Source organism: Sitophilus oryzae, unplaced genomic scaffold, assembly GCF_002938485.1.
Source record: "Sitophilus oryzae breed Bouriz unplaced genomic scaffold, Soryzae_2.0 scaffold_1274_pilon_pilon, whole genome shotgun sequence".
NCBI lineage: Eukaryota > Metazoa > Arthropoda > Insecta > Coleoptera > Curculionidae > Sitophilus > Sitophilus oryzae.
Genome location: NW_022145920.1, coordinates 2,492,543 through 2,505,153, shown reverse-complemented (window position 1 = coordinate 2,505,153; position 12,611 = coordinate 2,492,543). Strand labels below are relative to the sequence as shown.

The window sequence follows — 12,611 nt, the reverse complement described above, 5'->3', positions numbered from 1 at the left end:
GTGATCTTCTCTTCCAATTCTTCACATTCGCCATCTTGATACACTTTGCTATACTTTATAATAGTTTCTATGCGTTTTGCACCAGCAACTAAAAGTTTTTCACTTTTCTTCTGGCAGAAAAACTTCCAGTCAAAAAAACACTTTTCACTCATGTTTAACTAGGTATTATTGTTACAATCAAATTTTAGTCTGAAAGAGAAATCACTGTTATCTTTCTGCCTTGGGATAGACCTTTAAATTAAATTATAAGCTCTGCAGTTTGCAGTCAGTAGTCACGGTCGGCCGTTCCATCAGATTTAAAATTTCATGAACTTGGAACGGCCAACTACAGCTTGCAACTGCGAACTGCAGGGCTTATAAATTATTAGGCTTTAATTAAGGACACTGATATCGGCAAACTAAGCATTTTCCATCATCACCCTGAAAAAGATATACGGGGTGAGTTTCCTACGATGTTCTCTATGGGCAACTCGGATACTACTGGAGATAGAGAGTCGGTTAAATGGGGAAAGAATTGCAGTTTTGTGGGATCATAAATATGCGCCTTTCAGATTTTTGAAAAAGTTCATGGCTTACTAGATATTTCGAAAAAAACAAATTTTGGCTATTTTAAAAATTGTCCCTAATTCCATTATAATCTATTTTAGACAAAAAGTGTCCAGATAAAAGTTGTAGATAATCACATTCTTAATGAGTTTGTGTTCTCCGATTTTTTCTAAAGCCTGTCATTTTTCACATATGACACAAACATATGTTTTTTTAAATGGAAACCATAGTTGGCCATGACTTCATAAAAAACGCCATTTTTTAAGCTTTTCAGCGATATAAGCTATAATATTTTTTTTCACAAAATTACTGAGTTATAGCCAATTCTTATCTTTCTTGACTAATTTCACTTAGTTAGCCATGGAAACAAGTTCAATCGTCGTTGCTCTCAGAAATATGAAATTGTCACATTCAATCTTTTTGAATTAAAATAAACAAAAATTGTAAATAAGAGTTTTTCAAATGAAGAAAAGCGTGTAGGATTATTGGTTCAACTTTTTTGGCCATACAGTTTCGAGGATACGTTGACCAGTGAAAGTTATTTACGTTTTTTTAGAGAACGGTTTTCAATGGTGTTCTAATTTTGTTATGATTTATTACTTATAAAAAGACAAAATATATTATTAATCTATATTATAAAGTTATTTTAGAAAATTTTCAAAAAATCCGACTTAATTAAACTTCTCCTGTTTCGCCTCTTCGAGTGCCTCTCTTAATTCATAAGTTCTTCTGTAAACCTTGTTGTTAACCATACCGCATAAAAAAATCTAAAATGGTCAAGTGACCGAGGAGACCCATGCAATTTGGTCCACCTCTTTCTATCCCTGAGTCTAGATAATTATGATATAAATAATTTTTAACATTTCTTTCATTGTGTGTTTGTGGGGGGGGGATTGGGGTTGGCGTGTCATAATGAAAGTCATGTTGGAACCACTCTATTAATGGGCGAGTATTAATAAATTTAACTTTTCTAACATGTCTTGAAAACCTTTCTCTACAAAACGTAAGTAACGTTCACCGGTCAACGTATCCTCGAAACTGTATGGCCAAGAAAAGTTGAACCAATAATCCTACACGCTTTTCTTCATTTGAAAAACTCTTATTTATAATTTTTGTTTATTTTAATTCACAAAGATTGAATATGACAATTTCATATTTCTGAGAGCAACGACGATTGAACTTGTTTCCATAGCTAACTAAGTGAAATTAGTCAAGAAAGATAAGAATTGGCTATAACTCAGTAATTTTGTGAAAGAAACATATAGCTTATATCGCTGAAAAGCTAAAAAAATGACGCTGTTTATGAAGTCATGGCCAACTATGGTTTCCATTTAAAAAAACATATGTCAAAAATGAGAGGCTTTAGAAAAAATCGGACAACACAATCTCATTAGGGATGTGAATATCTACAACTTTTATCTGAAAACTTTTTGTCTAAAATAGATTATAATGGAATTAGGGACAATTTTTAAAATAGCCAAAATTTGTTTTTTTCGAAATATCTAGTAAGCCATGAACTTTTTCAAAAATCTGAAAGGCGCTTATTTATGACCCCATAAAACTGCAGTTCTTTCCCTATTTAACTGACTCTCTATCTCCAGTAGTTTCCGAGATACCCATAGAGAACGTCGTAGGAAACGCACCCTGTATTTAGTATAACATAATTATGTAAGTAATAAAATTGAGTTAATGGAGCCTTAATGAAAATGTTTATGATATTTATATTATTTCTTTTCACTAATACTAAAACTAAAAGTATCAGCAACTATAATGAAAAGTCCAATATTTCTATGCTAACATTTTTGTTGAGGCTTCATTAACTCAATGTTTTTGCTTTACTCTACATTATTAAAAATGTGTGTTAAACATTTCACAGAATCATTGAAGTGGAAACACAAAATCATCGGTAATTCAAAGACCTTCGAACCTTAACCTAAAATTATTAATACCAATAATGAGTGTTGAATTGAATTTAAGATACAAAGTTCTAAAAACAAGAAAAATATTAATCGGAAAATGTAGGTATAAGTTTTATTTTTTTAATCACCCTGTATATTGATAAAGGTAAGCCTATATTTAGTATAAATACAATAAATTGACCAACCCACACAAAAATTAAGGCCTAAAGCTTAAAAACCTATCGAATACATTTTTATGTCTTATATTTTGGGACACCCTGTATATCTGGATTTCTCCAAGGGTGACAGCTTGTCATCAGCCGGATATGGAAAATAGACATATAGATCTATAATAATCAGTCATAAAAAAACTTAATCCCACAATTGGCACTTCAGGGAAAAATCCGGGTTCTGCTGCCGGACTAATATGGCATGCGCAAGTTATAGAACATTGTATCCTGAAAGGACAAAGCCTCATCGTACTATTTTCGCAAGGATTTCAAGAAATTTAGCAGTTACTGGTAGCTTTAAAAAACAAGAGGGCAATATTTTAAAAGGCTTAATGATATTAATGTGCCAGCTCAGATTGAAATAAATCCGGAAACTTCTAGCCGTAAAATAAGTCGCGAGTGTTGTATAAGTGATTCTTATGTAGGTAAAATTATGAAAAAACATAAATATCGCAACTTTTAATTTAAATGTGTACCAAGTTTACACTTTTTTACATGCTGGTGATCACGAGAGAAGATTACAATTTTGCTAATTGTTTCGGGAAAGTGTTCAAGAGGGCCCCCTTTTTTTCTAGAAAAATATTATGGACGGATGTATCTTTATTTACAAATTCTGGTACATTTAACAAAAAAATCACATTATTATACAAAAGAAAATTCTCATTTATATGAGAAACCAGACCACAAATAAGATATTCTTTGAACATCTGGGCTGGCATTCTTGGCAATATGTGCAATACAGATTTGACACTTAATAGAATAAACAAAAAATAACTTGCTAACATATAAAGTGTCAATTGGATTTCCAAGGCAGACTTGATCTTTTGAGCGAATTTTTAAAAAATCTAATTTTTTAGTGAATTTACATAATAATGAATAAAAATTAGATACCACCGTATAGACTTTTTTTCGTTCTATCTAATAGTATAAAAATTCAAAATGGCGGCCATAATAAAACAATAACTTGACAGTTATTGTGCGAAATCTAGAAGGCTTAGAAATTTTCTGAAAACGGCATTTAATTGGTCGAGGTCAAAAATATAAAACTACCAACTTACGTTGCTATAAATACAATAATTCTGAAGATATTCTCATTTAAAATAAACGTATTATTTTCATTTTCTTGACATAAATCCGAAACTAATGAAGATACCGTGGCTTTCTTCATAGGTGTTTGTCAAACTTCTAATTATGCAACTTTTGTCCCATTTAACCGATTTCGTATCTCTCGTACTTTCTGAGATGCCTATGTTGAGCATCGAAATTGTCACCACCCATATACTTACTATAACCAATATATACTATAACCACCCAATATACTTACTATAACAAATTTTAACAATTTGTTGGTAAATTCGACATTAAAAAACATCTAGTGGGTCAAAAAATCACCAGTTAGTGAAAAAATGCACAGAAACTACAAATTCTATCAACGACACACAACGCCGCGCGCCGACGCGACGGACGGTACAAATTTAGGTGAATACCATGTGAATGCCCCAATTTTATAGGCATAGTAAGTACCTGGTATATTACCAGGAATATACCAGTATATATCTACAGTTTTCCTCAATTGGTATATACCCTACACCTTCTATACTAGGTATATACCCAAATTTTATTTAACTAAACGTTGGGTATTTACCTACCGCCTATTACTGATTTGGAGTGATCCTTCATCTGTCATAAAGAATATTATATTTTTTATTTTTTTTAATTCTTTATGTTTGTAACTTATTTACTCTTTTTATATTTAAAAAAATAAAGTTTGGTTTAATTTTTAACATTTAATATTTATTAGTATTTTAATAAAGCACGCTTTTAGATGTTTCAAAAAACTTTTAATAAGAGTAACTTTAACTCAACATATATGTTTCGGCTTGTTAGGCCTTTTTCAAGAGTTTTTTAAGAACTAATCGTCTAACTACACTGTAACTATATATATTTACTATGGGGGTGGGTTCAGAGAGTTTACAATAGGGGTAATAAAAAATGTGTTTAGAAATCCTTGTTGGTCGTTAACATTATTTTCGTTTTTAACAGATTTTAGTATTTCTAACTGTTCAATGTAATTTAAGCGTCTACCTTTTGTTTCTCTGTGTAGTAACTTAATTGAGTTTTCATTAATTTTGTGATTATTTACTATACAATGAGTTGCAAGACCAGAACTATGCTGGAGATTATTAATAGACTTTACATGTTCTTTAATCCTTATATCTTAATAATCTTAACCCAATAATTTATTTTTGATCAAAAAAGGGCAAGATATGTAGATGACATTTTTTGTATTTGGTCAGGCACCGAGAGAAATTTAAACAGTTTTTTAACATTATTAAATTCAATTAACCCGAGAATACAATTTACTATTGAAAAAGGTATTAACACCATCAATTTTCTTGATGTTACAATTATAAAACAGTCTAATAGATTACAATTTGATATTTACAGAAAACCCACTACCACAGACACTGTAATACATAGTCAATCACACCAATCCTGGCAAATCAAAATGTCACCCTTTCATAGTTTAATTCATAGATTAGTAATGTTTCCACTGAGCCCAGAGAATTTTAAAAAAGAGTTAAATATTATTAAACAAATCGCCATCAACAATGGATATAAGTGTTCCCTTATTGATAATATGCTAAAGAAAAACAAAAAAGAAAATATTAATGAAAAATTTTTATTCCGCTAATTCTAAAGACAATAACAATTATCGACTTTTAAACTACATTCCTAATTTAACTAACAAAATATCAAATAATCTCAATAAAATAGGATGTAAAACTATTAACATAAATAAAAGAAATTTAGGTCAAATTTTATTAAATAATAAAGACAAAACTAATGTCAAAAATAAGTCGGGTGTATATAGGGTGGATTGCAATGATTGTGATGCCGTGTACATAGGCCAAACAGGTAGAAATTTAGATATAAGGATTAAAGAACATGTAAAGTCTATTAATAATCTCAGCATAGTTCTGGTCTTGCAACTCATTGTATAGTAAATAATCACAAAATTAATGAAAACTCAATTAAGTTACTACACAGAGAAACAAAGGTAGACGCTTAAATTACATTGAACAGTTAGAAATACTAAAATCTGTTAAAAACGAAAATAATGTTAACGACCAACAAGGATTTCTAAACACATTTTTTATTACCCCTATTGTAAACTCTCTGAACCCACCCCCATAGTAAATATATATAGTTACAGTGTAGTTAGACGATTAGTTCTTAAAAAACTCTTGAAAAAGGCCTAACAAGCCGAAACATATATGTTGAGTTAAAGTTACTCTTATTAAAAGTTTTTTGAAACATCTAAAAGCGTGCTTTATTAAAATACTAATATTTCAACGATGTTTCACAAGGAACCAACCACAGCTTCAGTACAATTTAATATTTAATACTAGGCTAAACCTTTTGTTTAAAAGGTAGTAGTATTTTTGCTATTTTAAATTTTAAGTAGTATCAGCAATCAATATGTTGTTACATTCTATTTATATTTTTCACATTTTTTCTATTCTAATTTTTTATGTCTACCACTAATAGTTTTTTTTTATACAAATAAAACATATATGTGAAACAACATTGGCAAAAACATGAACTTGAATATCTAAGCATTGTGAATGTTTGGAAAGCTCCCTCGTGCTACTGTTCCAAGGCAATAGTGGAAAATTTATTGAAACGCACTGCTCATTTACGTCTGTTAGGAGCTGAATGAAATCGGACATATCATAAGAATTAATTTAGAGATTTGCTAAAGTCAGTGAGCCATTATAAGATTAAGAGCCATTATTCTGAGTTCGTGAAAACAAAATAGGCTCCTTACTACCACCAAAAAAGAACCTTTGACTTACGAGTAAAATACATTAACTTATGTTACTTCAATTTTCACACACAAATAACTAGAATTGTACACTAAACAAGTTAATAATAAAAGATTTTTAAAATTAATGAAATGTTTTAGGTTATAAATTGAAGAACCTGCTTCATTTGAAAAATCAACGAAGTTTAGATGGAATTGGCGGGGGCGATTTATTAGCTAGTAGAAGCATTGATGATATTGGTGGAGGAGGTGTTTTGTTCTATAGATCTGTCGATGACATTGGAGGAGGAGGCATGTTATCAACAAGACTTAGGAATGGTAATCGTCGAAACGGAGTTTCATCTTATAGATCGATTGACGACATTGGAGGTGGTGGCGTCCTAGCTACAAGAGCTCTTGACGGCATTGGTGGAGGTGGACTTTTATCTGCAAGGGCTTTAGATGGTATTGGAGGTGGTGGATTGTTAGCCTCCAGATCAATCGACGATATCGGTGGAGGTGGAGTTCTAGCTTCTAGAGCATTAGATGGCATTGGCGGTGGAGGATTACTAACAGCAAGAGCAATGGATAATATCGGTGGAGGAGGTATTTTGGCTTCTAGAAGTGTCGACGATATTGGCGGTGGTGGCATCTTAGCTTCAAGAGCGTTAGATGGCATTGGCGGTGGTGGATTATTGACAGCAAGAGCAATGGATAATATCGGTGGAGGCGGTATTTTGGCTTTTAGAAGTGTCGACGATATTGGCGGTGGTGGCATCTTAGCTTCAAGAGCGTTAGATGGTATTGGCGGTGGGGGATTATTGACTGCAAGAGCACTAGACAGAATCGGTGGAGGTGGTATTTTAGCTTCTAGAAGTGTTGATGATATTGGTGGTGGAGGTATCTTAGCTTCGAGATCATTAGATGGTATTGGAGGAGGTAGCCTTCTTAGCTCAAGAGCTCTTGACGGCATTGGTGGAGGTGGACTTTTATCTGCAAGGGCTTTAGATGGTATCGGAGGTGGTGGATTGTTAGCAGCAAGAGCAATGGATAATATTGGCGGCGGTGGCATCTTGGCTTCAAGATCGTTAGATGGCATAGGAGGGGGTAGCCTTCTTAGTTCAAGAGCTCTTGACAACATTGGTGGCGGTGGACTTTTATCAGCAAGAGCTTTAGATGGTATCGGAGGTGGTGGACTATTAGCTTCTAGATCAATAGATAAAATTGGCGGAGGTGGATTGATCAGAAAAAAATAAGTTTGTTTTTAAATTGAGAGGTAAAAAGCAGAAGCAACGGATCTGGGGAATGTATACGAACTTAGACAATCATTGAACATAATAAAAATATATTTTTTAAATCTTGTACATTTGAAAGTTAAACCAACTCTAATAAAGTTATTACGTAAATTCATATTGAAGTTACTTTATTTATTACCCTGTTTTATGCAAGAATCAGCATTTATATTTAAATTTAATATATTTTCTGTCTATCTAAGAACGCCAAACTAGCTCATTAGTTTTGGGAGGGAGATTTGGTAGATCTTGTCTTATGACAGCTGGAGGATGCTTAGGAAAGAAGTCAAAACCCTGGGAACCCGCTGTAAACAGGTAAATGTTGTTATTTAAATAACTATTTAAATCAAATACAGGGTGAGTTTCCTACGATGTTCTCTATGGATATCTCGGAAACTACTGGAGATAGAGAGTCGGTTAAACGCGGAAAGAATTGCAGTTTTGTGGGGTCATAAATATGCGCCTTTCAGATTTTTGAAAAAGTTCATGGCTTACTAGATATTTAGAAAAAAACAAATTTCGACTATTTTAAAAATTGTCCCTAATTCCATTATAAGCTATTTTAGACAAAAAGTTTTCAGATAAAAGATGTAGATAATCACATCCTTAATGAGATTGTGTCCTCCGTTTTTTTCTAAAGCCTGTCATTTTTGACATTTGACACAAACATATGTTTTTTTAAATGGAAACCATAGTTGGCTATGACTTTATAAAAAGTGCCATTTTTAAGCTTTTCAGCGATATAAGCTATAATATGTTTTCTTCGAAAAATTATCGAGTTATAGCCAATTCTTATCATTTTTAAATAATTTCACTTAGTTAGCCATGGAAACAATCGTCTTTGCTCTTATAAATATGAAGCTGCCACATCCAAACTTTGTAAATTAAAGTAAACAAAAATTGTAAATATGAATTTTTCAAATGAAGAAAAGCGTGTAAGATTATTGGTTCAACTTTTCTTGACCATACGTTTTCGAGGATACGTTGACCGGTGAATGTTATGTTTTTTAGAGAACGATTTTCAAGACTTGTTAGAGAAGTTAAATTTAGTTATAGCCAATTCTTATCTTTCTTGACTAATTTCACTTAGATTGCATGGCATTCTTATTCTTTTGTGATTTATAACTTATAAAAAGTCAGAATATATTACTAAACGGTTCTTTAGAATTTACATTACACAAACTAAAACTTAAAAAAATAATATCGCTTCAGTCACTGCATACACTTTAAGTTATTTTAGAAAATGTTCAAAAAATCCGCCATTGTTTTGAGTTACATCTTTTTAAAACTGAATTATTACCTATTCTCACAAAAGGACCGGTTGACTTAATTAAACTTCTCTCGTACCGCCACTTCGAGTGCCTCTCTTAATTCATAAGTTCTTTTGTAAACCTTATTTTTAACCATACCGCATTAAAAAATCTAAAATGCATAGGTCAGGTGATCGAGGAGGCCCATGCAATTAGTCCACCTCTTCCTATTCCTGAGTTTGTATTATTATGATATCAATAATTTTTAACATTTCTTTCATTATGCGGGGGGGGGGGCATCATGAAAGTCATTTTGGAAACACTCTATTGATGCGCGAGTATTTACACGCTTTTCTTCATTTGAGAAATTCATATTTACAATTTTTGTTTATTTTAATTTACAAAGTTTGAATGTGACAGCTTCACATTTCTGAGAGTAACGGCGATTGAACTTGTTTCCGTGGCTAACTAAGTGAAATTGTTTAAAAATGATAAGAATTGGCTATAACTCAGTAATTTTTCGAAGAAAACATATTATAGCTTATATCGCTAAAAAGCTTAAAAAATTCCGCTTTTTATGAAGGCATGGCCAACTATGGTTTCCATTTAAAAAAAAACATATGTTTGTGTGATATGTCAAAAATGACAGGCTTTAGAAAAAAACAGAGGACACGATCTCATTAAGGATGTGATTATCTACAACTTTTATCTGAAAACTTTTTGTCTAAAATAGCTTATAATAGAATTAGGGACAATTTTTAAAATAGCCGAAATTTGTTTTTTTCAAAATATCTAGTAAGCCACGAACATTTTCAAAAATCTGAAAGGCGCATATTTATGACCCCACAAAACTGCAATTCTTTCCCCATTTAACCAACTCTCTATCTCCAGTAGTTTCCAAGATACCCATAGAGAACATCGTAGGAAACTCACCCTGTATATACAGATACAGTCCATAATTTACAAATACACAATATAATATCGTTGACTGAAAGAATTCTTCAATCAACGACAATATGATTAGCTGTTTCAAGGTTAAATCTATTGATTCAATCTTTAATCTCTTATACTTTTTATACATTTATTTTGCTCCTCTCATCAGTGGCTTAGCTACCATAGGGCAGCCCGACAGGAATTTGGAGCCCCGCACAGCCCTCCAAAAAAATATTTAGTAAAAAACATACATTATTTTGGTTTTGTTCTTTACTCAGGGGCTCCCAAAAATATATTGCACCGAGGCCCCCAGTTGTCAAGTTACGCCACTTCCTCACATAAATATCTAATTACTTAATTAATTATTTGACACATCTTTGATTTCTTTTAAATTATTAATATGCATTAATTTTTACAAAAATATCTTGAGTGAAGCAAAATTTACCTGCTCTGTCTTATCTTAATTATTTGTTATTTAACAAAAAATTATATATAACACAAAAATGTTGTTTATCTCGAAATAATGATTTTGGCACTTATAACATTTACTTCAAATCTTCATGTATTCTTTTTAACAGACCGACTACATTTATGCGAAATTTCGTTTTGAAAGGCGATTTCGAAAACATAGAAAAACTAAGATTGATAAGTTTGACTTTCTATGGATTCACTATTTCTACTCCCTTCAGAATTATTTTAAAACGAGATTCCGTATGCAGGTACATATGTCGATAAACCCATAGGATAAACCCAAAGATTTTGAATTGTCTCAGTTTATAATTAAATTTATGATTTTATTTTCTCAACAGTGTATCCAATGAAAACGATGCTTTGTTGGATCTTCCAAGAGATTTCAACGACTTGAATCAGTTTTCAAAGATCCAGTCTGAAAAGCAACTGGAAAGAATTGGCAATCAAAGAAACCATTTCTCGTAACGTCTATTGAACATTTTTCGAATGCATAGTATTAATGTTGTGTTTATTTCAGAGACATGTCTTCATACAACACGCCTGAAGAATCTAAAGTGTTGCGGATACTTCGACCCTTGGATTCGGATTACGCTAATTTTTATTTACCTTAAAAAACTATTCATTCATTTTTGAAACTTTAATGATACTATACCAAAGACGCATATATGTTCGAAAAAATACTCAGAGATGTGCTAAAAAATAATAACTGTATTTATCATCGCAATAAAACTCAAATAAATATGTTGTTTTCTTTACGATGTTTTATTTGTACTTGTTTTTGTTTGGAACAGAAAATCACATCTAGTTCGGTAAAGAACAGGAGATAAAAATGGACACAAAACCAAAAAGAACTTAGTTCTTCTTAAACATCCATAAAATACATTTTTCGTTTTTATTTAAATCTATTGGTTTTAGGATAAATACAAATAAAGAAAAATTGCAATTAATTATGGAATGTTACCTGAAGTTGATTATCTTATTAAAAAAGTAATTAACTTTAAAAAAAGAGTTCTCATTTTTTTTAAAGATACTTAATTGTAACTATCAAGTAGTACAGGGTGTCCCATTTTCGTGTGGGAAAAAGATGCGGTTTTCACATCACTGTGCTACTTCTTTATGAAACTAAGGATGCTACACACAGATTTGTCCTAGCCCTCCTAGTTCCTGAAATACAGGGTGAAATTGAAAATGTTGCACTTTTCGACCCCCTTTATATCTCGGTTATCTTATAACTTATCGAAAAGGTGAAAACTGAGCCCAGTGGACATTTTCACGTAGAATCCAGTAGCGTAACTAGTTTTTCGTTGGGAGCTCTCATTTGCGTAATAAAATGGGAAATATAATTAGACACCCTATATATTATTTTTTTATTAAATTTGCTTTGGCATGAGCTTTCCAAAAATATAATATACCCTAGACTTATTTTTCATAAGTAAGGTAAAAAATACATTTTTTAACTTTTAAACATAAAATAACCTAGTTCAAAAGACTATTATTTTATTTTATTTAACCAGGCAATTTTTTATTATGAAAATTGGCAAAATCAAATCTAAAAGCTGCATAACCAGCTTTTAGGTTTGATTGCCTCTTCTTTGATTGAACTTTCAAAATAAAAGTAGAGAATAAATAAAAATCTTGAATTCTGCCTATTTCGGACACCCGTACTAGTAAAATACGCTTCGTCCGACCAAATGATCTTGTGAAAATTATTCACTCTTCCGCACATGTCGATGAACCAGCAAAAGTCGACTCTACACCAGGGTAAAAATGATACACAAGTTTATATAATATGGTTTGAATTTAAATTATTTTAAAATTTTTTGCACTTTGGTTTTAGATACACCCACATCTTCCTCTGTGCATCTACAATATGTGTCTGGTGTGGCTTCAACTGATACTAAAACATTTACCTCAGATGTGCTTCATTTTCTTTGTTATATATTTTTGATCTGGGTGTGTTAAAACATCCATACTGAATTAGGTTGCTCTGTATTTTCCGAAATATGCGCTTATCTGGCTGTCTTCTTTCGGAATATCTGGAATACGATTAATTACAATGTTTTAATTATATACAAGAATACCTGTACCTGGTAACCTATCTGTCCAAATAGAGCTCTGCCGCTGCATCAGAATCTTCTTTGGCTAATATAAAACATTTATTCATGTCATATTTTTAAAAATAA

General features: G+C 31.7%; 1 protein-coding gene across 1 annotated transcript in view; it reads left to right on the top strand.

Annotated features, from left to right (window-relative positions):
- Window positions 1-7,892, top strand: part of LOC115874349 (glycine-rich cell wall structural protein 1-like) — a 73,381-nt gene extending 65,489 nt beyond the window's left edge. The window contains exon 3 of the mRNA XM_030889469.1: window positions 6,645-7,892. Coding sequence (XP_030745329.1) covers window positions 6,645-7,738 — 1,094 coding nt within the window. The 3' untranslated portion in view covers window positions 7,739-7,892. The remainder of the gene's footprint in view (window positions 1-6,644) is intronic.
- The last annotated feature ends 4,719 nt before the right edge of the window (window positions 7,893-12,611 follow it).